At 53.8% G+C, this 24,463-nt stretch overlaps 3 protein-coding genes across 5 annotated transcripts; all 3 read right to left on the bottom strand.

Moving 5' to 3' along the window:
- Positions 1-308: 308 nt before the first annotated feature.
- On the bottom strand, positions 309-6,599 carry DCTN3 (dynactin subunit 3). Of its 2 annotated transcripts, none has more exons than XM_060101046.1 (7): positions 6,476-6,599; positions 5,164-5,248; positions 4,396-4,482; positions 2,515-2,598; positions 1,491-1,549; positions 828-887; positions 309-635 (listed from the first exon to the last, which is right to left on the bottom strand). In XM_060101046.1, the coding sequence occupies exons 1-7, from the start codon at positions 6,569-6,571 to the stop codon at positions 546-548; spliced, it is 561 nt and encodes a 186-aa protein (XP_059957029.1). In that variant the 5' UTR covers positions 6,572-6,599; the 3' UTR covers positions 309-545. The 2 variants fall into 2 exon arrangements, with proteins under 2 accessions (XP_059957029.1, XP_059957030.1); XM_060101047.1 differs by having other exon boundaries at positions 309-631.
- A 604-nt stretch (positions 6,600-7,203) lies between these two features.
- On the bottom strand, positions 7,204-13,904 carry ARID3C (AT-rich interaction domain 3C). Of its 2 annotated transcripts, XM_060101870.1 has the most exons (7): positions 13,587-13,904; positions 11,685-11,757; positions 9,696-9,879; positions 9,243-9,544; positions 8,499-8,681; positions 8,177-8,266; positions 7,204-7,719 (listed from the first exon to the last, which is right to left on the bottom strand). In XM_060101870.1, the coding sequence occupies exons 1-7, from the start codon at positions 13,902-13,904 to the stop codon at positions 7,619-7,621; spliced, it is 1,251 nt and encodes a 416-aa protein (XP_059957853.1). In that variant the 3' UTR covers positions 7,204-7,618. The 2 variants fall into 2 exon arrangements, with proteins under 2 accessions (XP_059957853.1, XP_059957854.1); XM_060101871.1 differs by lacking the exon at positions 8,499-8,681.
- Positions 13,905-20,646: 6,742 nt separating this feature from the next.
- SIGMAR1 (sigma non-opioid intracellular receptor 1) lies at positions 20,647-23,390 on the bottom strand. Its single transcript, XM_060101915.1, has 4 exons — positions 23,064-23,390; positions 22,738-22,938; positions 22,512-22,604; positions 20,647-21,719 (listed from the first exon to the last, which is right to left on the bottom strand). Exons 1-4 carry the CDS (start codon positions 23,227-23,229, stop codon positions 21,493-21,495), a joined length of 687 nt encoding a protein of 228 aa, XP_059957898.1. The 5' UTR covers positions 23,230-23,390; the 3' UTR covers positions 20,647-21,492.
- Between the last annotated feature and the right edge of the window lie 1,073 nt (positions 23,391-24,463).

The raw sequence follows: 24,463 nt of genomic DNA, 5'->3' as shown, positions 1-24,463 counted from the left end.
TGACTGTCTCCTCAGCTAGCCTGTACAGGGCAGGAATCAGGTGGACCCTACCTGTGTCCTCCCCACCTGGTATGGCATCTGACATTTAGAGTGTACTTGGTAAATGTGGAATAAATGGATACATAAACGAATGTTCCACTCACATCAAGCAAATGAGAGCATTCGTCCTGAGAGCTCTACCTCTCCCGGAAAGCCAGACTAGGACGAGTATAGCTCTCAGTCCAACTAGTAGGAAGGCCAACAACTCTGGCCTATCAACCTCATCCCCACCACCATACCCACACAACACCGGGAAGCTAACACACACCTCCAGTAATCTGTACAGTTTATTGTCTTTGGAACAGGACACTGATGAGGGGAGGGGGTGCAAATAGCAAATCTCAAGTAGCCAGACCTCTGACCCCAGAGCCCCACCTGAGTGCAGACAGGTAGGCTGTGAATCCAATAAATACAGAGCTGCCTCTGCTCTGTCCTGTTACAAGGGCAGGTTGGCACAGGGCCTGGAGCCTGGCTGCCCTGGCCCACCCTAGGATGGGAAGCAGCCATCACTCCTCTGCTGGCTTCACTTGCTTGGCAGCCTCTAACTGGCAAAGTAGCTCATCCCACTGCACGAACTGCTTGGAGAGAAGCACTGTCTGGTCGCAGGTCAAGGTGAGAACAGACATCTGAGCGAGGGAGTGGAGAGGTTTGCATCTGCCTAAAGTGTCGGGCAGCAGGGATGGATAGGCAGGCTGGTTGGGATGGGATGAGAGACAGAGCTAGAAAGGGATAAAAGGACAGGGCTCCGGACAGCACTCCTCAGGGGCCTGGCTGAGCAGAAAGGATACAGTCTTGTTGTATTCCTCCAGGAGAGCCTTGGACTCCTCAGTGATCTCCACACACTGGTCCTGTGGAGCCAAGGTGTGGCAGAGAAAGTTGGACAAAGCCCCCGCTTCCCACTGCCCACCTCATCAGGGACCCTCGCTCCCCATAGAGCCTAGAAAAGGTAATGTTTAACCCCAGTGCCAAAAGGAGAAAATTTCTAAAGAGGCACTTTCAGGCTCCAGTATGGGTAGCCTAACTGCAGTCCTAAGGCTGATAGAAGGGGGGGTGAACCACACATTTAAGCAAATATTCCTGCTAGCATATGCCTCCCTCCCTGTCCCCTATTTCTGAACCCTCTTTGACCCTTACGCTAGGGCCTGGGAATAGTGAAAAAACAGCTCTTCCACCATAGTTAAGGACACATCATCCCCAGGAATTCATGGGTACCTCCCAACATCAATCTTCTGATACCTCCGGTAGCCCTACTCTGGGAGGCAGGAGACCTGGATGTGACCGTAGGCAAATCCCTTCCCTTCTGGAAGGCAGATGGAAGACAAAGGATAAACCCTAAATTCCCCCTGAAGCTGACATCAGGGAAGCCTGAGGCTGCTTCTCCAGGAGGCAGGGGTGGGGACTAGGAGCCTCACCACCTCTACTTTCCCTTCCAGTCCTCTCCCCTCCCATACCTGCTGCTGGATGTGGATCTGGGCCAAGCGCTGCAGGCGGGCGGCATGCTCAGGAACGGCTGTAAAACACAACGCACACTGCCTAGTGATGCTTGTGCCTTCCCCCGGGACTGCTCAATAGTCTATTAGGTCTTCGGTAGGATTAGAGTATTGAGTGGAGAAGCTAAACAAACGCCAGCTTCATCGACCACTGCTTCTGGAGGTGGTGGTGGGACTCCCTGCCCACCCCAGTCTTACTCTAGGACCCAAAGGGGAGGGGAAGATGCAGGCCCCTAAAAGAAGACAAAACCCTGGGGTTCCCAGAGTTGCCCAAACACCCCCACCCCAGGGCTGTGAGCAGGGCCAAGTAGAGGAAGCTTTGATTATCATGGGATCTGTTCCTTTGCTCTCAGCCCAGCGGGACCAGGTCTGCCGGGCCTATAGGGAACAGGGAGCCTGCAGGTGGGCTGAGGATGAATGCCAGGTCCCTAAGCTGGCCACCTGGAATCCAACACCCAGAGCCTCAGCCACCATGCTGGGCCCACAGCTTACGGTGTCGGATGCTCAGCAGGAAGCTGATCAGGGGTAGGGAGGGGGAGCTGGGAAAAATACCTCTAGAGACAGACAAGATGGCTATCTGGATTCAATTAAAGTCACGGTCTGCTTGTCAAAACCCAGGCCTAGGGACTGCACTAGGCAGTGCGGCAGGAAGAATTCACACCCATTGACACACCTGGCAGGGACTCTTACAGTAAAATCTGGGCCCTGCAGCACCCTGAAGGACAGCTGCTGAGGGGTGGGGTAGAAGACAGAAGGAATCCCAGAGTTGGAGGCCGCTGGCCTTACATGAGTGTCCTTAGTGCCAAACTGCCTGACATTCTGAAGCTGAGCTCTCTGCCCTGGAAATTTTAATCCCAGTGCAGGTGTCCGGTACCCCCAGGGTGAGATAAAGACAGGGAGCAGAGCTGGCCTGAGCCCAGGGAAGTCCTGCCCATCCACCCACCTCCCCAAGTAGAGTAGTGGAGCTGCAGCCCCAGAGAGGTACCTTTGATATGACTGCTGTCCAGCATGGGCACCAAAGCCTCCACCTGCTCCAGAAGCGCAACCTGGGAGAGGATAAACTGCTCCTCTGAGGCATAAACAGACAAGGCAGTGGCAGTGAGGCGAGCCTGGGCACGGCCACTCCCGTGCGAGGGGCCGATGAGATGGCTGAGCTTGGGGCAGCTAGTCTGCCCACAGCCCCCTTCTCTATGTGCACATTCCCCCAATCTGGCTCCACCTCTCTTGGATGCCTCTGGTCTGACCTATCTTGAGCCCAAGGAGCCTCTAAGTTCCTCCAAATCCTACCTTTCTCCAAGGTTTAACTCTGAGGCCCCTTCCTCTAGCCTCCTATCAACAAACTCAGAGCCCCTCCTAGGCCACAGGAAACAAAGTACTTCAGACTTGGGTCCCCACATGCAAGGGCTCCTGGGAAGGTCTGAAAGAGGAGGCGTGGAAAACTACCAGGCAGGTTCTGCTCAGTGGATCTGAGAGGCACAGACAATTACAAGTTCCTGGAGAGCTGGGACAGTAACAGGACAGTCCAGTGAGGAAAGCAGGACTGGGATGACCCTGTGTACATTGGGTTTCAGTGGCTGCAGAGTGGGAAGGGCATTCAGGAAGAGAGGACTGTTACGTCAAGCATTTGGAGGAAAGAATGCTTGTCAACTAGTAGAGGAAATAGAATTCATTTGGCTGCACTGGAGCAAGGAGAGCACAGGAAACAGCGAGATGGGAGGGTAGATCTGGCAGTCAATAGAAGGCTTGGAATGGCATGCTAAGGAATTAGGAATTTATCCTAATAGGGAGAGAGACACACACACACTGAGGTTCCAAAGTAAACAAAGTGGCATGTTGGAAATGTGTTTTGGGAAGATGATACTGAACCACATGCAAGAAGGGGAAGACTAGGGTCAAGAAGAACACTTAGGAGACTGCAACTATTCATGTACAAGGGGACAAACACTGAGGCAGTGGCGACAGGGAGGCATGGAGAGGCTGGACTTAAGAATCAGTGCAGGAGGGACCTCCCTGGTAGCGCAGTGGTTAGGATCTGCTTGCCAATTCAGGGGACACGGGTTCGAGCCCTGGTCTGGGAGACCATGCCGCAGAGCAACTAAGCCCGTGCGCCACGAGCCAATGCTCCGCAACAAGAGAAGCCACCGCAACTAGAGAAAGTGCACGCGCAGCAATGAAAACCCAACGCAGCCAAAAATAAATAAATAAATCTAAAAAATAATAATCGGAGCAGGAGAAGACCTCCTGAACTTGGTGTCTAAGCCACAGCAGTGGCTCAGGTATTTTCTGGTTCATCATCGTATACCTCACACCTATGATAGTCTGGATCACAGCAGATGATCACTTTTGAATGCATGAACAAACACAGGTGCTTGGCAAACCATACCTCGTGGAGTGGCTAACTAACTGATAAGCAGACATTGCTAAGACAATAGTTCCTGTCTAGAATTCTGAAATTCCAGCCCCTTCTCGCATGAAGAAAGATGTTGAAACTCATGCCTATAACCTCACCTCTCCCAAATGCAATGCTCTCTGCCCCTACCCTTTCCTAGAAGCTCTTATGTCTACTGAGCAGAAGTAAGGAAGGTTCCAAAGGAAAATCCTAGAGGCAAGCCATAGATAGAACACCGGAGTAGCTTCCACTGTGGCTGGCACCATGGTCTGCAGCTGGCTCTGAAGTATACTGTACCCAGTGCCTACTTGAGGACCACAGGACCACCTCCAGCCTCAGTCCAGAACCAGGCCAGGTTCCAGAAAGCAGCCTCCAGGGCTGTATCCAGGAGAGGGCCAGCAGGGAAGCTATCTCTGTGCCCGACATCCCCCACAATCCACATCCCCAGATGCATATGCACATACTGTCCAGCACTACCTGCTAAGATGAACTGCAGCTTAGAGGCATCAGGTATGGCAATGCGGTCAATGTACTCAGGATCCAGGTATTTGATCAGGTCTTCAACTAGAAAAGTAGCAAGATGGAAAATGGAATAAGGTTGGGGAGTGGGGTTCTGTCTTGTGAAGGATATTAGGGGAGGTGTCAGCCTTGGGGAGACCCTTGAGTGAGGAGCTGACACCCTCAGTGTCCACCAGGCCTCCACCAGGTCCCCTATCCCCACTTCCCTGTCTCTACCGTCTGATCACCTGCTGGCCAGCCTCAAACTTTAAAACCCTGGGGCCCTCAGCCTTCCCACTGATCTATCCTCAAGGCTGGAAGGCATCTTGCCCCTCAGTGCCACCAAGACATGCCAGAGCTTTATCTGATTTCTAGTTCCTGAACAGGTTGCTAGCTCTGACATAATCAAAAAGGGCTGGCTGAGCCACGGCTTGGGCTCTCAGTGCCTGATTTCTTTCCTGCCTCTGAACCTTGCCTGTGGAAATTCCATACCCCTCGTCCCTCCTTCCCCAAGGGGACCTTTCAGGCAGAGCTCTTATCCCATAACTTAGGACATTGCCATGGGCTTGGGGTTTAACCACAAAGTAGAAAGCACACCCCAATTCACCATTTCATCAGGGCAATGTCTTCACCTGCTATCCCCAAAGGGCAACTCCAGTGACCTACTAGGCTGAAGAGCCTGGGCAGGGAACCAGGAAGCAGAGGCTTGGGAAGGAGAGCAGGTAGACACCTCATGGAAGCACTTACTCTTTTTGTACAGAATCTTCACCCTCTCCCTCTTGCTGGCGATGTTCCCCAAAGCCACCTGCACCTTGACCAGGCCATCGGCCACCTATGGGAGGAGTGGAAGTTAATTCCAAGATTTACCACTTGGCTCAAGTCTTGGAAGAGATAAAGAACCCTCATTCCCTCAGGCTCCCAAACCTCCTTGTCCCAGCTATCGTCCCCTTCTCCAGTATTAAAAGAGATTCAACCCTACCTTCCCGGAATCCTCAGTGTGAAGGGGGAGATAATCATGTACTCCTTGGGGAGTTTCAAGTGCGACTGGGGAGGTAATGAACTACTTTAGAGTTTATGGGGCACTAGCATATACTATCTATTCCCTGATTCCCTCCTCTTGGCTGAACCTACCTAGGCTTTAAGGGTAGAGGATGAGGAATTCCAATATTAAAGGGTTGACTAGAGGGAGAGGCTACGCAAGTGAATGATCTCACACAGGTTTTAGGTTAGAGGGTAAGGAATGACAATATTCAAGGGTCAAATATATGGGGAGGCAAATAAGACTGCATAGAAGCAGCCCGAGAGGTAGGAGGAAAATCAGGAGGATTTGCGCCATAGATGTGAAAGGGAGAGAATGTTCTGAGAAGTCAGTTCTCACATGGGACACAATCTGCTAGTGATAACTAATTCCACAAGAAGTGTACAAACAGACATCATTACCTCTGAGGCACTCAACTCCAGGGTGTGCCTGACACTCCACCTTCAGTGAAAGGTCTTTCCATAGTTAAAAAGGGGATGGAAGGGAAACTGAGCTGCACAGCTGTCAAAATTCCGTCACTGGTGGGAAGGAGTGCCAGTCCATATCTGAACACTCAGTACCCAATCCCTTCCCCTCCTAATCCTGGCCCTCCCAGACCACACAGCTAACCCCCTGGAGCCTTCTTTATCCACCTCCGGTCTGCCTCTCTTGGGGTCCTATGGACCTCTCTTTACACAATTCACTTAGCAATTACGCAGGGCTCCACAACGGCCCTTCCGGGCTTCAGCTCTTACTGAAACTCTGATTAGTCAGTTTCTCGAGTGTGTCAGGTCTCCCCAACTACCCCGCGAGGGCAAAGGCGGAGTCTCCACAGTGAGCCCACCTCAGACCCACAGTGCCCTCCGTGGGAATGGACCCCGAGGGCCCGATATGCTCCGGGAGGGCTCGAACCGTTGTTATTTCAAAGGCCGGGCTGCGGGCAACGGGACTCTGGAGCGGTAGCATCCACCTCGAGGACCAGGCCAGTAGACGGCTTTTGCTTTGCCCCAGAGAGGGACCACTGGACCCCAGATAACTCACCTTCCGCGAGCCGCGAGACCCACCCGGCCCGTACACCCAGCGCTCCAGCTCCTCCACACGGGCCTGCAGCCGCTGCAAATCTGTCACCGCCGCCATAGCTCCCGCCGCCCCGCCTCTGCCAGAAACAGCCAGAGGGCGGGACGTCCGTCCAAATACAGAAGGCGGGCCAATCCGAGTGGATGGGCGCCCCTGCATACAGGAAGTGATGCCACGATTCGGCCCTTCGCTGCCGGAAGCGGCAGGCAGGGCCGACGAAAGTTGTCAAAAGCTGTCTTGTAACCTAGGCGACGGCTACCCATCAGGCCCTACCCTAATTTCCAGCCCCTGCTCGTCAAGACAACCTTCGCCTTTATTCCAGGGTACCAAATTCCAGGGTACCAAAGAGGTTTCCCTACCCCATCTTCCGAGGGTGCACATATAAATATACCCATTATTCTAAGATTGGTCCATTCCCACAGAATAGTAGGAAGCCCCGTGAGATACCATAATCTTTTGGAGTCTTCTAAGGTTCAAGCGATTAAGTGTCGTGCCAAGGACACTCAACATTATAGCGGCAGAATCGGGATTTGAACTCAGGCAGTCTGATTAATGAGACTGAGCTCTCCTACTCATGGCCTTTGCTATTCTGTCTTCTCTGAGAACCCCTGGCCCAACACAGCCTGTGCATACCACATAATTAATTCCTCCCCGACCCACAGGCCCAAACAAGAAGGAGAGGAGGCACTGGAGAGGGAGGGATCGCAGCTTTATTATCCAGATGTGACCTGAGGGACATCTTCACAACACCCCAACTCAACCCTTCACCTGGCTCCTGAAGAGAAGCAGGTCTGACTCAAAGAGGTGGAGTCCTAGAGATGATATTGACACAAGGGAGCACATGAGGAGATGATGGGGGTTACCGGGGGAAGAACACTTTGGTAGATGCTGCTGGAGTTGGCCAGGGAGGAGGTGCCCTCCTTTTGAAATGAGGTAGATGTAACATCAGAAGAAATCCCTTTGGCTTCAAGTCCACATGGCATGGTTGAGGCGGGGAGTGGCCATCTTCCAGGTCCTAGAATGGGCACCTTGGAAGAATGGGTTGGAGGGGTGTCTCCTCCCCGCCTCAGAAATGGGGTTGGGACTCTCAATTTCACGTGTGAGCTCTCAGGGTGAGGCGCTGGATGGGGGCCCCATCAGGGGTGGGGGTGCAGGGTTGGCTGGGCCCTGGGAAGCTGGCACGGGCTGGCGACGGGCAAAGAGGATGCCTGGCAAAGGGGTGAGGAGATGGTAGAGGGCAAACAGAAGCAGAAAAAGGCGAGGCAAAGAAACAGAAGAGGGAAACAAAAGTCAGTGTCCTGATTGCTAGAACACCACACACAGAGCCCTGCTGCAACCAATGAGGACAAGCCCCTTGAGTCAGTTAGAGACTCCTGTGCCAATACAGATACCCTCCAACAAGTAAACAAGAAATATTTACACTGATACATAGGCCCATGACAAGACATCCCATGGTATTCATGCCAGAGAGGTCATGCCTTGGATCCCATGCCATGTAGACACCCCCTTTAATCCATGCCAGTGTAGCAATCCCCTGAACCCCATGTTACCCATGCAAGTTTGGATATCTCTGAACCTCATGCTAGTAGAAAAAGTCTAAAATCCCCATGCCAGTGTAAATACCCCTGACCTCATGCCAGTATAGACAGCCTGCAGTACCCATACCAGTGTAGACCACCCCGTTGATCTCTAGGGCCATGTTGATACTGCTGATACCACTGCCTGCCAGATTGAGAGGCCCATCCAACTGCTCTTCTGTCCAGAAGGGGGCAGGGGAGTCACATTTTGGGGAATCAGACTTCAGACTTACAAGCTCCCCCCTCCATCCCTATAGACAGCCCCCATTCCAATTCAGCCCCACACCTGTAATCACAGAGTTGTCTACTGAGGGATCTATCTGCCCCACCTCCAATGCCTATGGGGTGAGGGGTCTGTCCTCCCTCATTGCACAGGCCCTAAGCCCTCTCAGCAACAAGCCCCTCCTCACCCCTCAGGGGAACCTTGCCACGGGGCAGGAAACTGGGGGGCGCGCCGTGTCGAGGTGGGTCCATGGGCCCCATCAGCACAGCCCTCTTCTCTGGGGGCTCCTCTGGTGCCACCTTCTCACGCGCAGGTCCAAAGGCTAGGCCCACAGGCAGTGCCAGTCGAGGGGTTGGAATTCCGCTCTCCTCTGAAAAAACAGGTCATTTAGCTCCCCTGACCCAACCAACCCTGTCTCTGCATCTGGTTCTCCCCACAGGCCTGGGACCAAGGGAGGTCATCCAAGCTCAAGCACCAAGTTCAATCTCCCCTCCCATCCAGTCTCCGAATAGAGGCTCTGAAGCTGGAGAGCCCCAAAAGGCCAATATACCTGACTAAGCTTGTCCCAGACAATTTGGGGGATCTCCTTGCTTTCGGTTGTTAAATAAGCCAGGAAAAACAGGAGGCATAAACCACATGCAAATAGGAGCCCTGGTGTTGAATGAAGCTGCTCTGGATAAAGGACCTTCTCCTGAGCTTCAGGCCCACACCGCAGTAACCCATATCCCAGAGCTCCCAAGGCTTCATTGACCCCAAACATCAGGACCCCTAAACCTGAGCATGCACCAAACCTCAGTGCCCCGCCAGTCCTTACTGTCCCCATACTTCGATGCTCCCAGACCTCAGAGCTTCCACATTTTAATATTCCCTATATCTCAGCCTCCCCCTAAGTCTCAGAGACCCTCAAAGTTCAGCCGCTCTCCCCTCACACCTTTCTTAATGGGGCTCGGGCTCAGCTGCGCGCAGGCGTGCGCCGGCAGGCCGGAGGCGGAGCCCTGAGCAGTGCGGGGGCCGGGCGTGGGCGCGGGCGTGGGCGCAGAAGGGGCGGGCCCGGGACCCGAGGCGGGGCCAAGAGTGCCCCGAGGGGACTGCCCCGCCAAGCCGAAGAGTGGGGCGTTGGTGTAAGCTTGACGACGGCCTTCCCGCCGGTTGCTGTCGATGGCGGCCTGGAGCTCCCCCGGGGAGCTGAGCGCCCGCGTCTCGCACTCGTACGGGTACAGATACTTCATGTACCTACGGGCGGACGGGGTGGGGTGGGAGGCTGGGCCCAGCTGATCAAGCCCCACCCCCGGACACGACCCCCCGGGGCCCTCCGCTCCCCGTGCTCCACCCCCGCTCCCGCGCCTTGCTCCCACCGCTCGCGCGCGCGCGCGCCTGGCCTCACTGGGTGCGTAGAGTGAAGGCGGCCGACGTGATGGTGGTGGGCAAGCTGAGGCCGCGCGTGACCTCCCGCCACACCTTGCGGTTGATGACTTCCACCAGACCGCCCTTGGCCGTCACCAGGCGAAACAGCGCGTACAGGTCCAGCACCTGCTTTGCCATGATGGGCACACGGTTCACTGGCGTCCCTGGTCGGGGGGTTGGCAGAGAGTCAGGACACTAAGACTGAGACCCTGTCTGCGGGCATCCTCAGGGACTCGAGGAGTCGAATGCCTGGACCTGCCTGGGTGAGCCCCAGGTACAGGGCGGGACCGTCAAGAAAGGAGGGGAACAGGGAGGGATGGGGAGGTGGGATTGCAGGCAGAGCCCACAGAGCCCCCAAGGCCTCCACTGTAGCAGGAAGGATGGGAGGCTAGACCAGGGGTTGGCAAACTTCTTCTGTAAAGGGCCAGATAGATGGTAAGCGTTTTAGGCTTTGCAGGCCAAACAGTCTCTGTCAGAACTAATCCACTCTGCAACTGCAGCCTGAAAGCAGCTATAGAGGATATTTAAAGGAGTGAACGCGGCTCTGTTCCAATAAAACTTTATTTACAGACTCTGAAATTCGCATTTCACACGTCCAGAAATGTTATTCGTCTTTTAATTTTTTCCACTATTTAAAAATGTGAAAACATTCTTTTCTCATGGGCTGTTAGACTTGGCCCGCAGGCTTTAGTTTGCCGACCTCTGACGTAGACCATAGGAAGGACTTCCTGACTGTGCTGAAGAGCCAGACTCCCCTAAGCAGCGGCCCGGCGTGGCTGCCAGAGGCGGGAGGATGGTGGATGGGAGAAGAAGCAACCCCCGCCTCGGCTCGCCGACTCCGCAGTCCCCGCCGCCCCCGCCGTCCAGTCCTGACAAAGGGGCCTGTCTGCGCTGAGCGATGGGCCCCAGTTTATTCCTTACCGATCCTGTCCCCTTCCGCTGCCGCCTTTGGACCCGAACAATTAGCTGCGGCCTGATTAATGGGGGGAAATTATCGGCCCCGCGGGATCGCCTCCCCCCGCACAGGGAGCAGAGGAAGGCAGGGACCTGAGGGAGGCAGAGCTGGGAGGAAGGGGGCGCTAGGATATGCTGAGACCACCCCACCCCACCCCCCAGTGGAGGGGAGACCAGGAGGAAGGGGCAGGGAGGGGACGTTGGGACCAGAATGCCCGGGCCTTCCTGGGGAGCCAAAGGACCTGGAGCCCCACGGAGGGTTCCTGGTTAGGAAGGGACCCGAAAGGGGTGCTGGGCCTGGGGTGGGGGCCTGAGGGACTTTGGCCAGCAGCTGCACTAAGGGAGGGGGGCAGTGCAGCCAGTTAATTAGCAGCTTATCAGGCCGCACTCGTGGAGTGAGTTAATTAGCTTTGTAGAGAGAGATAATGAGTCAATCTTCGGACCCATGAATCTGGGGAGAAGCCTAAGTGATGGACTGCCGCCCAGCCTGATCCCCTCCTGGACCCTTCTTGCATTCACTTCTGGCTCTGAGATTCCTGGAAAGAAATTCCTTCTCCTCCACAGCCCCTGCCTACCCCTTGAGAAGTCCTCCCTTCAGTCTAATTCCAGTCCTTCCTGATGCAGAACACCTTGGGTGTTTCCTGCCTGAAGCAAGGGGAAACTGAGGAGAGACAAGGCTGGAGGAAGCAGCAGGGAAGAGGACCAAGGCATTCCCATCCCAGTCCCCCAATTCTGGGAACGCCCCCCACCCCAGGCCAGCCTCCTACCAGTTCCCCCTCCCACCCTCCCAATTGATCCCACACTCATTAACCTGCCAGTGGGCTGGCCACTAATTAATCCCTGGGTGGAGAAGGGGGGCAGGGTCAGAGGTTAAAGACACTATTAAGGGCCCAAAGGATACATGCTGCCAAGCCCAGGCCTCTGCAAAGAGGACCCAAACTGAGGACTAAACCCTGGAGTTTCCCTTCCTCAAACCTGGTAAGTGGGGGTCCTTCCCTTACACCAACCCACTCACCCCTCTTCTGCATGAAGCTAAACAGGTCATCCAGAAATTCTTTCCTCTTGGGGTCTGCATCGAGCTCGTACAGCTGGGGAAACACTGAGGTCATTTTCCAGCTCTGCTACCCAGCCCCCCCCACCCCGGGACCCTTTGGACTCCAACCCCCGGATTAAGGGTCCCCAGCTGATGGGGTAAGTAAGTTCTGAAATGTAGACTTCCTGAGAGAGCACTGGGTTCTCTCCCCTGGGGGCAGGTGTGGGCACTTTTTTTCCTGATACACACAGAGACCGCTCTACTGGCCAGTGGGGCCCTGGGCAGCTCAAACCACACATCTGGGGAGTAGGGGAAGAGAGAAAGCTACGGAGGCTTAGGCTGCCTTCCAGAGCCCCTGGGAGGAAGTCAGGCTGGCGCTGTGTTCCACATTGAGGAAACCGACAGATATATCTGAGCCACTCATTCACCCATTCATACCTGCAAGGGCTTCTTGCTGTTCACATGTTTGTGTGCCAGAGGTGGGGATGAGGGGCAGAGATGCCTCTAACCCATCCCTCAGGCAGGGTGGATGCTCAGAAAAGCTCCTGGATGGAAACCTTGGGCCCCTCAGCCCACATATCTTCCAGGAACAGCTTCCTGCACTACAGAAGCTGCCACAGAGGCAATGGCCCTGAACCACCCAGGATGTGTAAGGTCAGGACTTGAAAGGTCCAGGGGTTATCCCACCTATTCTCAGTCACCTGGAGCTCTCCTTCCAGTATCAGCTCTCAGATACCCCCCAGGAGGGACAATCCCTAAAGTAAAAGAGTCTTTTACCCAGAGTGACAGTCCCTGCATAACACCCATAGGTAACACTCCACCCGCCAATAAGAACTCAGAGCAAAAAAAAACACCCATGAGTAACAAACCCCAAAGATGCACCTTTAGATCTACACTCCCACAAGAACTGAGCCCTACATCTTAGATGGATACCCACAAAAAACACACACAGTCTCCAAGTAATAATCCCCAGAATTACACCCAGGAGAAACAGTCGCTAGAGTCACACCTCCAGAGTAACAGAGCCCCAAGTAACACTATCAGTTTTACTAACACCACAGAGTCTAAGCATAGATTAACACTTCTGGAAAATACCCAAAACCAACACCCTACGAGTAACACCACCAGAATAGCACACCTAGAATCTCAGCCCTGCATAACATCTTCTTAATGACAGCCTAGAGTAGTGCCTTCGAACAACATCCAGATGGGTTCCGCAGGGATGAAGAACCTCAAATTAAGGCCCTGTGAGTAAGGTCTTGTCATTCCCAGCTGCACAGGAGCCCTTTAGTCACACTGCGGCTGTAGTGGCCATCACAGGCTGGGAACTGTCACCCATAGAACTCAGGCCGGGGAGAGGACATGGGTGGGGAGAATGTGACAAGGAAGAGAGGAGGTGGGTGTCAGCTTGCCAAAGGAGCGGCAACCTCCATTCCACTTCCAAGACAGAAGTAGACAGCCCAGGATACCCCCACTGGTCACTGGAATATGACCTCGTGACTTGATGTGTGGGAAGGTATGGTAGTGCTGGCAGTGGGATCCCCAGACCCCCCTCCCTCAGAATTCTGGAAGGCTCCTGCACCCCTCCCACTTTCCCTTCCAGCTTCACCAAGAGCCTCCAGTCTGTCAGCCTCCATGTTTCTGGGCGTCTCCTGCACCTCACGGTGCGTGCCTACGCACTTCTTTCCATGTCTCAGCATGTCTGTCTCTCCCTCCCAGTCCCCGTCTAGCCTTCAGTCTTCCCACTGTCTCTCTCCAGGTCTCTGTGTCTCTGTCTTTCCATCCTGCAGAGCGCAGTAGGAGGAGGGGGGGCTACTGATCACCTTGCTCTGCTTTTACCCAGAGAGTGGGAAGGGGGAGGGCCTGACATTGAGAGGGTCCTACCTGCTTGAACTGCTCCTCATAGGTCCACTCATGGGGATGAGGTCCAGGGGGCTGGCTGGAAGGTGAGCTGGTGCCCCGGGTCCCTGGGTGGCTCTCCTCGTCTGCCTCCTCTTCTGCGCCAGCTTCCTCTCCTTCCTCATTCTCTTGGGCATCCTCCTCTTCCTCAGCTCCAACCTCCCCCAAGCCCCCGTCAGGGGCCTGCAGGGTCCGGGATCCAGGAAAGGAAGGCTGTGGCGGCGGTGGTGGTGGGCGTGGAGGGGCCAAAGGCCCCACCCCCTGGGCCAGTCGGGCTGCCTGCTGTCTCTGCAGGGCCTCCATTACAGCTTCCAGGCGCAGTCCCCCAACTGGTGGGCCGGCTGGCACCAGGCGCGGCCCTGAGGAAAGGGCTGCCTGTGGGAGAGAGAACTATGAGTGTTGCACCCGCTCCCCCAAAGCCCCCAACACAAGGGGAGGTGGTTATGGATTCAGGGAAGTGCAGGGGGGCCATAAGGAAAAAGACAGACAGCTTTCTCAGAGGTGGACAGAGAGGTAAAAAGAGCAGGAGAGACAGAGACCAGACCCAAAGAGACAGAAACAGACATCGACCGAGGACAGGTAGAGACTGAGCAGATCAAAGAGGGTGACAGGGACCAAGAAACAGAGAGAGATGGAGGAGAGAGAGATCCAACAGAGAGGGAGAGAGACAATGACAGGGAGATATGGGTATAGAAATGAGAGATGGCGAGAGACAAGAGACTGAGAGGGACCAAGGTGGAGGGTGACAGAAATATCAGACAGAAACAAGAATGGAGAGACAGAGACGGGGAGAGACGATATTGATAAAGATATCCGGTAGAGAGACCAGGAAGGTAAGAGAGATAGAGGAGCAAGAGAAATATCAAAGACCTGAGTGACAAGCAGTCCAGGGAGACTGACAGACAGAGGCAGAGGGAGACAAATACTGAGGCCTGGGCTGAGAGAGAACAGGCAAAGATCGACGCAGCAGGAGACAGACAGAAGAAAGAGATTAGAAATAGAGACAGGACGAGACAGTAAATAGAGAGGGACAGAGACAGGAAAAACAGACGGAGAGACGGGGCAGAGACGCAGAGAACTAGAACCGAGGAGGAGCGGGAACAGAGGATGCCGGGGGTAGAGCCCGGGACGGCGACGGGGACAGCGGCGTCTCCACGGCCGCTCTCTGGCTCCCCGCGGCCACACTTACCAGCCTGGCGCGGCCCGCTGCCCCCGGCATCTCCACGGCGCTCCCTCCGCTCAGCCCGCCTGTCGGGCGGCCCCTGTCTCAGCTCGGTTCCCTGTGCGGGGCCCCTGCCGTGCGCTCCTGCAGCCCTGCGCTCCTGCAGCCGCGCGCTCCTCCGGCCGCGGGGCGCTCACTCGCTGCTGCGGGCTGCCGCCGCGGGGGCGGGACCTGCGAGGGGCAGGGCGGGCGGGGGCGCAGGGGGAGAGGCCCCGGTGGGCTCTGCCGCTTCCAGCCCCGCAACAGGTGTCTCCCACCCTCCATACAGCCAGATTCAGGGGATGGGGAGAGGGCGCTGGAGTGCTGCTGGGAATCGTGCAAAGGAGAGTGAGGAGTCCACCACCACCGAACTCCAAACCAGGGCCCCTCCCAGCCTCACAAGTCCGGGGGCGGGGGGTCCCCACACCCGTACTCAGTGCCCGGCATCCACATACATTCGTGTTCACACACCAACACACCCTGTCACAAGTTCAAGGTACAGAGCCGCCCTGTCTCACATACTTGGTTACATAAATACTATAGCGCCAATGGCCTGGAATGGCTGTGATCTGAGGGGACTCACCCTGCGGGGTGCTGGGGTGAGAGTGGAGGGCCTGGGCAGAACAGAAGCTTCTCCCCTGCCCTTCCCAGGTGCTGTCCCCAACTGCACGCAGGCTGCAGTTTGCACAATACACGCGCATGGTGGTGAACTCACTTCTGCACCCACACACTCAGAGGTCTCTGAGCTCATTCCACACCAGTAGCAGGGTACACATACCACCTGCAGGTACAAAGCCACACGGCTTTTAGCTGTTTTGACGTTCTATTGTGGAAATTTTCAAACATATACCCAAGAAGAGTGAATAATATAATGAACCTCTGGCAATCCTCAGAATTTCAATGGTGATCAGCATTTTGCCCATCTTCACGTACATCCTCCACCCATGTTTGCATGACTCCCCAGTCTCTAGCTCCAGACACCTTTAGCCAACTGCTCCAGGCCCACCCTACTCCCAGTTATCCTCCAGATGCTGAGATGCTGTTCCTTAGCAGCCCTGGACCCCACGCCTCTTAAGCACCCTCATCCATTCCCCAGTTTCTTCCTGTGTGGAAGGGAATCGACCTACTAAAAGCATTGAGAGTCACCGGGAGGTGATGCCAAGTGTGTGACTGAACAACACGCCTCTGTAGGAGTGATACCTGGCATAGGTGTGAAACTCTGCTGTGTCAAACTCAGCAGCGGGGAGCACCACCTGACCTCATTCATACCCAGTGAGGCACACTGGTCTCAGGGCCAAGATTCCTCTGGGGGGCAGAAATTCAGGGGTAACTTTTGCCTCCTCCCCAACCCTCTCCCAGTGAGTCTGCTCCTCTCAGACCCAGCTTGCCCTGGTCTGGACCACCAGCTCTTCTCACCAGGATCTTGTGGTGGGTGACAGCCCCCTGCTCTCACTGTCTCCAGCCTCCACCCTTGTCCCCAGCCCAGCTCCCACTGTGGCACTAAGTCCACATTCTCTGTGGCCCATCTCTGGCCAGCCACACTGAGGCTCAGTCCTGCTCACACTCCAGTGCCCACCCGCTCCGATTTCAGGTCTGACAGCCAGTCAGGTCCCACTTCCACCAAGAGGCATTGGTGATCCAACCACCTTCAGATCCAATGCCCCTGCCCCCATAGCTTGGCATGGTATAAGTTCTCCTGGGGCAGAGTCCAGCCCCCTCCGCTGCCATCCCTCTCCAAGGCAACTTCTGTGCTCAGCTTGCCTCCCCACTGCCACCCCCCCACCACCACCACCCAGCTTCCCTAGCTGCTCAGAAGAGAGAAAGTGCCTGGAGAGAGACGAAGGTAAGATTCCTGTTGGAAAGGTAGGAACTGGCTTGGGGAAATTCCAGTTCTGAGGGTTTGGAGATTGCTTTGGAGGGGGTGGAGAGGGGCAAGGGACTTGGACGCTACTCCCAAAAGAAAAGAATCAATCAAGCATAGTAAATTCACCTTTGGGGTCTGAGCCAGGATGGTACAACTGGGAAGGGCAAAGGGGAAGGAATAACCTGACTGGAACCTGGTTTCTCTCTCTCTCCATCTGTGAAGAGGAAAGGCTGTCTCATACCCACACATAGCCTCCTCCGATCCTATACCTCACAGAGACAGACAGACTGACCTAGACATCCATTAATCTAACACATACTTACTGAGCACTTACTTTATGCAAGGCACTGTTGGACACAGGAGTAAATAAAACAAAGTCCTTATTATAATGGCCTAATTCCAGTGGGGGAAATGTATATTGTGTCACATGGTGATAAGTAAAATGGAGAAAAATAAATCTGGGTTGGGGGGAATAGAAAGGGAAGGGTGCCATTAGTTACCTATTGCTGTACAACAAATTACACTCAAACTTAGCAGCTTGAAAAAACATCTGTTTTCACAATGCTGTGGATAGGGAATTCGAGAGTGGCTTAGCTGAGTGGTGCTGTCTTTCATGAGGTTGTAGTAAAAATGTTGGCTAGGGCTGCAGTCATTTGAAGACTTGACTGGGACTGGAAGATTCACTTTGCTCACATGCTCTGTTGGCAGGAGGCTGTTCTCCCTAGGTGGGCCTCTCTATGGGAGAGGACCTCATACCAGTGTCCTCCCAACATGGCAGCTGGTTTCCCCCAGAGAGAGTGACTAAAGAGGGAAGAGTGCTTTTTATGGCCTAGTTTTAGAAGTCACACACCGTCACTTCTGCCATACATTAGTTGTTAAAAGTACATAACTAAGTCCAGCCTGCATTCAAGGGGAAGGGAATTAGGCTTCACTTCTTAAAGGGAAGAGTATCCAAAATTGTATGGAGGTATTTCATTTTAGTTATTTATTTATTTGGTTGTGCTGGGTCTTAGTTGCAGCAGGTGGGCTCCTTAGTTGCGGCTCACTGGCTCCTTAGTTGTGGCATGCGAACTCTTAGTTGCAGCATGCATGTGGGATCTAGTTCCTTGACCAGGCACTGAACCTGGGCCCCCTGCATTGGGAGCTTGGAGTCTTAACCACTGCGCCACCAGGGATGTCCCCTGGAGGTATTTTAAAACCAACACAGAAGGACTGATATTACCCAAATGCTAAGGGAAGGACTCGCTGAGCAGAAACTGAAGGAGAGGAGGAAGAGCCATGCAGTCAGGAGAACAGCAGGTGCAAATATCCTGAGGTGGAAGTGTGATGTGTCAGAAGAAAAGCAAGGAGGCCACTGGGCTAGAACACAGTGGCCAAGGTGAATGGTTGGATGTTTGGTCAGAGGTAACATAGACCTTGGAGCAGGTTCTTGGAGGCAGTGAAAGGACTGAATGAGATGGGAAGCATTGGAAATGTCTGAGCAAAGAGTGGAAGTCTGACTCTGGCTGTTGTGTGGAGAACCCTCCACAAGGGATGCAAGCATGAGGCTCAATTAGGAGGACTTTGCAGTAATCCAGGCAAGAGATGATGCTGGCTTGGACCAGGGTGATAGCAGTGGAGGTGGCAAGAAGTGGTTAGATTCTGAATATATTTTGAAGATAAACCAGACAGGATCTGTTGATGTCTTGAATGTAGAATGTGACAGAATGGGAGGTATCCAAGATGACTCCAAGGTTTTTTGGCCTAGGCAGCTGGGTAAATGGAGGTACCTTTAACTGAGGCAGTAAAGACTACAGGAGGTGCAGGATTGGGAGAGAAATCAGTTCGCATTGAACACTTTAAGTTTGAGATGCCAATTAGATGACCAAGTGGAGATGTCAAGTGGAGATGAAAGAAGTCAGATATCTGAATCTGGAGCTCAGAGGAGGTTTAGACTGAGACAAAAAATTAGGCATAAAATACATAGATGGTCCTCAAGATCCAACCATGTTGTTGCAAATAGCAGGGTTTCCTTCTTTTTCATGGCTGAATAATATTCCATTGTAGATATATACCACATTTTCTTTATTCATTCATCCTTGAGGGCATTATGCTAAGTGAAATAATCAGATAAAGACAAATGCTGTATGTTCTCACTTATATGTGGAATCTAAAAACAAACAAATAATAAAAAAAAAAAACTCAAGTCACAGAAACAGAGAACAAATTGGTGGTTGCCAGAGGCCAGGGGTGAGGCAGGGCCAGGGGGAAAATGGGTGAAGGTGGTCAAAAGGTAAACTTCCAGTTTTAAGATAAATAAGTCCTGGGCATGTAATGTACAGCATAATGACTATAGTCAACAATACTATATCGTATATCTGAAAGTTGCTAAGAGAGCAGGTCTCGAAAGTGCTCATCACAGGAAAAAGTTTTGTAACTATGTGAGGTGATGGATGTTAACTAAACTCGCTGTGGTAATCATTTCACAATATAAACATATATGAAATCATTATGTTGTATACCTTAAACTAATAAAACCTTACATGTCAACTGTATCTCAGTAAAACTAGTATATAGACATATAGATGGTATTTATCTATTTATTTATGGCCACACCGTGGGGCCTGTGGGATCTTAGTTCCCTGGCCAGGGATTGAACCTGGGCCCCAGCAGTGGAAGCGTCCAGTCCTAACCACTGGACCTCCAGGGAATTCCCTAGATGGTATTTAAAGTCATGAAATGGTTGAGATCACCTCAGAGCAGTGTAAACCTGGGAAGTGAGAGGTTGAGGAAATGAGCCAGATCTAGCAAAGGAGGCAATGAAGGAAGAGTAGTGTCCTGTAAGCCAAAGGAGTCTTTTAAGAGTAACTGTGTCAAATGATAGTGAGAAGAAATAACCACTGGACTTAGCAACAGAGATGGGGAGGGGCCTGGGAGGCTACTCCTATATGAAAGGTAGGGATGACAAAGGGAGCTGGGGCATCCCTAACAGATGTGGGCTCTGAGCCTAGAGGCAAAGCTGGGTTACAGGGTGGGAGAAATCCTGAGGCTTGGCTTTGCAACCTGTGATCAAACGGAGTGGCCCCAGACAGGGCCTGTCATGGCCAACACTGCGGTGGTGGTAAGGTGTCAGGATGGCCACCTTGCCTGGGCCTCACGTTCATTCTGAGCCACATATTTAGACTTTTGATATTGCTTCCAGATGGTTATACATGTAGTCTTTTGTATTTTTACTCATTAGAATATCACATTTTTAGAATGTACATTTTTTTATAATCATGTTCCTTCCATTTTTAATATAACAGAATCCTAAGAAGTGAGAGGCCTGGGTCTTGCTCATCTTCAGAACAGGGCCAGGAGGAGGGTGAGGCAAATGCCGGACCCTTGGGAGTGTGTACTTCAGACACCTCTCTGGCCTCATCCTAGCCCCAGCCCCCCACTACCTTAGACACCACCAGATAGTGTGTCTGCTCCCCAGCCCCGGGAACCTCCACAGAAGGGGGGGGTCCTGGAAAAGGAAGACTGGAGAGAAAGAACTCCTGCTCTGGGTGGACGTGGACATGATACCCTGGAAACCTAGAAAAAAGCAGATGGAGAATGACTATGCCTTTCAGCCCAAAAGTGGCTGCACACTGCCACCCTGTGGTCATCCAGGGCAGGAGTCCCAGGACTGTGCCCAGAACAGCACTGGCAGAGACGAGACCAAGAGCAAGACACACGCCACCTCACCCAGCCATGAATTTCTGAAATTGTGGCATTCAAACCTGGTGGAGAGAATCTTATTAAACATGCTGATCTCAAGGCCTCAGGCCAGAACTGATCTCTGGGGATTGGGCACAATAATCTGTAGAGTCAACGAGCCTGCCAGGTGATTCCTGGGGACACTAAAGTATATAGTAAAAAGCTGCTGTCATAAACTGAATCACACAGCAAGGAAGAGGCCTTCCTGAGGCCCCCAGGAGTTAGAGGTCCTACTGCTGCTCAGACACAAAAAGAAATGAAACTGTTCAACAGGTCTTTATTGACAGACACAGATACATGGACAGAGAATGCAGCAAAGGCAGTGTCTGGAAGCTGTGATAAGTGTGTGTGTACGTACATGCAGAAAAGGCTTTCTCTAGGCCAGCGGCAACCCCTTGGACCTGGGCCCACCTGTCTAGGTCCTCACCCCAGCACTGGGCCCTCAGCTGAGGCCAGCCTCCCCATTATACCCTGGAGGGAGGTATGGCCTCAGCATTTGCCACATTCTTCTGGTTCTCCAGCTAACTTGGTTGCGGGGGCGGGGACAGGCCATGAGGGTACTTGCATAGCAGGGGAACAGGATGGGGTAAGGCATCTGGTGAGGACAAGGAGATGAAGGGGAAGGGCGTCACAGCTGCAGGTGAAGGGAGCCTCCACAGGCAGCTCCTCTGCTCCCTCATCCCCCCCAGTGGCTGCTGGGTGGAAGGGTCAGACCCAGGCAGTTTGTAATAGCCACCCCCATCCCTAACTCCAGAGCCCCGACTAGGGGCAGAGAAGCTCTGGAAAGGCCTGAGTTAGTGAGTCGAGCTTGTGGGATATGTGCTCGAACATGACTGGCCCCTTTGGTATATGTGGGGCTCCCTCTCTGCATGGGTGTGAATGCGTAATGCTGCCGTACAAACAGGATTCAGCATCTGAATGTGTGTCCCATGTGTTCCCATGACTATGTTTGGCTGTATGTATGTGTGTCCCTGCTCATACACCAGGAATTCAGTATCTGCATGTTGTGAGTATGTCCATGTCTGTTCACGTGGGGTCCAGCAAGTGGATGTGTGCAGGCCTGCCCGCTCCTGTCCATCCACAGGTCCTCCTTCGGGCCTGGCTGGTCAGGCATCCTGGCCAAAGAGGTAGGTGGTGAGTTCAAGCCGGAGGCCCCGGGCATAGACTTGAAGAGTATAGAAGAGGGTGCGGAAGTCCTGGGTGCTGAAGATTGTGTCAGCCAGCGCGAAGGCCAGGGTAGATGGGATGACACCCCGGCCGTACTCCACCATCCACGTGTTTGGCCCCCACTCCACAGCCGTTGCCTCGCCAGGCCTGTGCACCACTGTCTCCCCTGGGGGGACAGGGAGCACCCACATGAAGAGCCTGGCCCTGCCCTCCCATTGCCACCACCTCCCTAGCCTGTGGGCTCTACAGGGGTAGGGAATGGAGAGGGAGCTTCAGGAAAGGAAAAGCCTTACCTCACTGGCCTGGCTGCCCATCTGCAAGGGCACGAGGCTAAGGTGGCCACTCTTAAACTTTCCTCTGTGGCATCATCTGGCTCATGTCCTCTCTTGGAGGAAGCCTCACCTGGCCCTGCACCATTGTTTGGGAGTCATGGAAGTCTGCACTCCCAAGCCTCACTCATGTCAAGCAGAAGTTTAGCTAAACTTGGGCTGGGCCTGTTAGATAGGAAGAGGTGAATATAAGACTTGCCAGGCTTTCTGAGAAATGTAGCTGTTCAGTTACAATGTCTGCCATGCTTGTAACATTCAACCTCAAACTTACTTAGAAGTCCAAATGTTTCATTATACGCAAGAGGGAAGACAACTGTCTGCCTTGTCTTTGGGGGCATAAGAGCATTTCTGATTACCCAACTGTCTCTCCAACAACTGCTGGAATACTGGATGATTAAAACCAGACGTGGTTAACAGGAAGCTGTTATGTTTTGTTTCCATTTGACAGAGGAAGGCAACAGAGACCCTGAACCCTGCCACAACCAACCACCTGGGGCTTAAAAAGAGGGCAAAGGAACTAGGAGGAGGGCCTCTCAACGCACCCCCTTTCCATGCCATGGCTCTTTCCCCCAACTATAGGCACCCAAGAATGAAGAGACCCACCTCTCTAACAGAGCCACCTTACCCACCTGGGTAGAAGACTTCGCTTACGGTAGTGCCCTCTCTCCACCGGTGGAAGGTGCCAGAGATGATGGTATCCGAGATCTCAACCTGATAGCGCCCTGAGAGACAATCAAATGGACAATGAATATCAGGGAATCCGCACCACTCGATGGCCTGACCGAACATCAGGAAGGAGGGCATGGGCCCTTGTACAGCCCCAGCCTCCCAGCCCGGCCCGCCGCCAGCACTGACCCGAGTGGCCGCTAGAGCCCAGGGCGGTGCCGAAGAGCAGCACGTACTCCGACAGGGAGGCGTGCAGAAGGCACATGGCGCCCATCCAGCCTCCCGCGTTCACGAACACCCACTGCAGCTCCTGGTCGGGCAGCACGTGGCCTGGGTGCAGGCGCCGCAGCTCCACGATCAGCCGAGAGAAGGCCATCTCGTGCTGCAGTCCTGGCGGGGGCGGAGGAACAGCCAAGTCAGGGTCAGCAACGGTCACGAACTGGGGAACGGTGCCCCCGGCACCTCCAGCTACGCCCGGCCCTCCCCAGCCCCCTGCCCTCCACCCGCCGCCTCACCGGCGTACTGCCGAGCCAGCTGCGCGATCTCTTCATGCTTGAAGATGAAACTCTGAGTGCCCAGCCAGACCCAGACCACCTGGGCCAGCACAGCCGCGGTCGCCAGGAGCAGCGCGGCCCACGCCCACCGCCGGCCCAGGGTCCACCGCCTCCCAGCGGGCGGCATGGCCTAGCGCCGCGCAGAGAGAGGTGGGGGGCCTAAGGCTGTGACCCTCACTGCCTCCGTGTCCGTTGGCGACCCGTACCACGGCGGTGGCCGGGCTACGAGAAATGTAGCTGTTCAGTCACAATTGGCCCTGGCCAATCGGAACTGCCAGGGCACCGGGGCACCGCCTCTCGGGTCGAACCATTACCTCTCGTGGAGCGGGGAGCCGGGTGCGCCGAAGGGCGGGGCGGCGCCGCGCGCGTCAGGCAAGGGGGCGGGGCCAAGCTCTCCTAGCTTCAGCTGTTGGGAGCTCTAGGCACGCTCTCGCCTAGAGCTGTTATACTTGAGGTTGCGGGGATGGCGGTGAGACCCAGAATGGACTGGCCCGCCTGGGCTCACTGACTGGTGAAGCAGGCAACCCGGAAGCAGAGCCTTCCGGACTTGTGATGGTTAAGGCCCGCCTTTGCTAGCACAGAAGGTGGAAAGGAGGCTCTTCTACTTGGGAACGTTATGGACGGCTTTTGGAGGCGGTGCCACCTGCGCAGTGTCTTTAAGAGCGATGGGAAGGGCATTCCAGTGAGCCAGTGAGACCCACTCCAAGAGCAAAGGCACCGAGGAGAGACACAGCGTGGGGTCTTCTGGGGGGCCAACAATACATTCTTTATTCTGAAGTACAAAATATGAGAGGAGGGCCTTGTAAGCCAACTGAAGGTTATCGGCGGCGGCGGGGATGGGGGGGAGTGAAAAAGGAACAGAAGCAGAAAAGAAACAGAAGAGAAAAGAGGCAGCAGAGTGCAGTGATAAGAAAGACACTCTGGACGGGACTGACTGTGTTAAAAGCCTGGCTCCTGCCACCTACTGGTTGTGTGATCTTGGGCAAGTTACTTAAACTCTTTGTGACTCAGTTTTCTCATCTGTAAAATGGGATGAATAAAAGTACATACCTTTATTGTGATGAAGACTAAATGAGTTAATATTTACAAAGCAATTAGTGTCTGGCATGTGGTGTCATATGTGTTAGTTATATCAATAAAACATAAAGCAGAAGAGAACTGGAAGAGTGTAGCCTCACACATGAGAGTGATGGAATGGTCAACACAGTCAAATATAATTGAGTGGTCCTATGAAATGACTGGAAATGGTCATTGGGTTTCTCAGTATGGGCATGTAGCAGAGATTATGCTATACATTCACAAATCCATTCCTTTTGCTCTTGGGCAGCCAGTCTACTTTGTAGTTAGGTGAGGCTATGTGA

This window comes from Mesoplodon densirostris, chromosome 6, assembly GCF_025265405.1.
Source record: "Mesoplodon densirostris isolate mMesDen1 chromosome 6, mMesDen1 primary haplotype, whole genome shotgun sequence".
NCBI classification, from domain to species: Eukaryota; Metazoa; Chordata; class Mammalia; order Artiodactyla; family Ziphiidae; genus Mesoplodon; species Mesoplodon densirostris.
This window is presented reverse-complemented; position numbering and strand designations above follow the sequence as displayed.

What these genes read in the sequence shown, in the direction of transcription:
- DCTN3 (XM_060101046.1), bottom strand. Translation starts at nt 6,571, where the DNA reads ATGGCGGCGGTGACAGATTTGCAGCGGCTGCAGGCCCGTGTGGAGGAG. An exon ending in GGTCTCGCGGCTCGCGGAAG is followed by an intron (nt 5,249 to 6,475) that starts GTGAGTTATCTG and finishes CTCCTCCCATAG; the next exon opens with GTGGCCGATGGCCTGGTCAA. An exon ending in GGACAGCAGTCATATCAAAG is followed by an intron (nt 1,550 to 2,514) that starts GTACCTCTCTGG and finishes TGTGTTTTACAG; the next exon opens with CCGTTCCTGAGCATGCCGCC.
- ARID3C (XM_060101870.1), bottom strand. Translation starts at nt 13,904, where the DNA reads ATGGAGGCCCTGCAGAGACAGCAGGCAGCCCGACTGGCCCAGGGGGTG. An exon ending in GCCTTCACTCTACGCACCCA is followed by an intron (nt 9,545 to 9,695) that starts GTGAGGCCAGGC and finishes GTCCGCCCGTAG; the next exon opens with GTACATGAAGTATCTGTACC. An exon ending in CAACGGGGTGGTCTACACTG is followed by an intron (nt 7,720 to 8,176) that starts GTATGGGTACTG and finishes CCCCTTTGCCAG; the next exon opens with GCATCCTCTTTGCCCGTCGC.
- SIGMAR1 (XM_060101915.1), bottom strand. Translation starts at nt 23,229, where the DNA reads ATGCCGCCCGCTGGGAGGCGGTGGACCCTGGGCCGGCGGTGGGCGTGG. An exon ending in GCTGGCTCGGCAGTACGCCG is followed by an intron (nt 22,939 to 23,063) that starts GTGAGGCGGCGG and finishes CGCCCCCGCCAG; the next exon opens with GACTGCAGCACGAGATGGCC. An exon ending in GGGCTCTAGCGGCCACTCGG is followed by an intron (nt 22,605 to 22,737) that starts GTCAGTGCTGGC and finishes ATTGTCTCTCAG; the next exon opens with GGCGCTATCAGGTTGAGATC.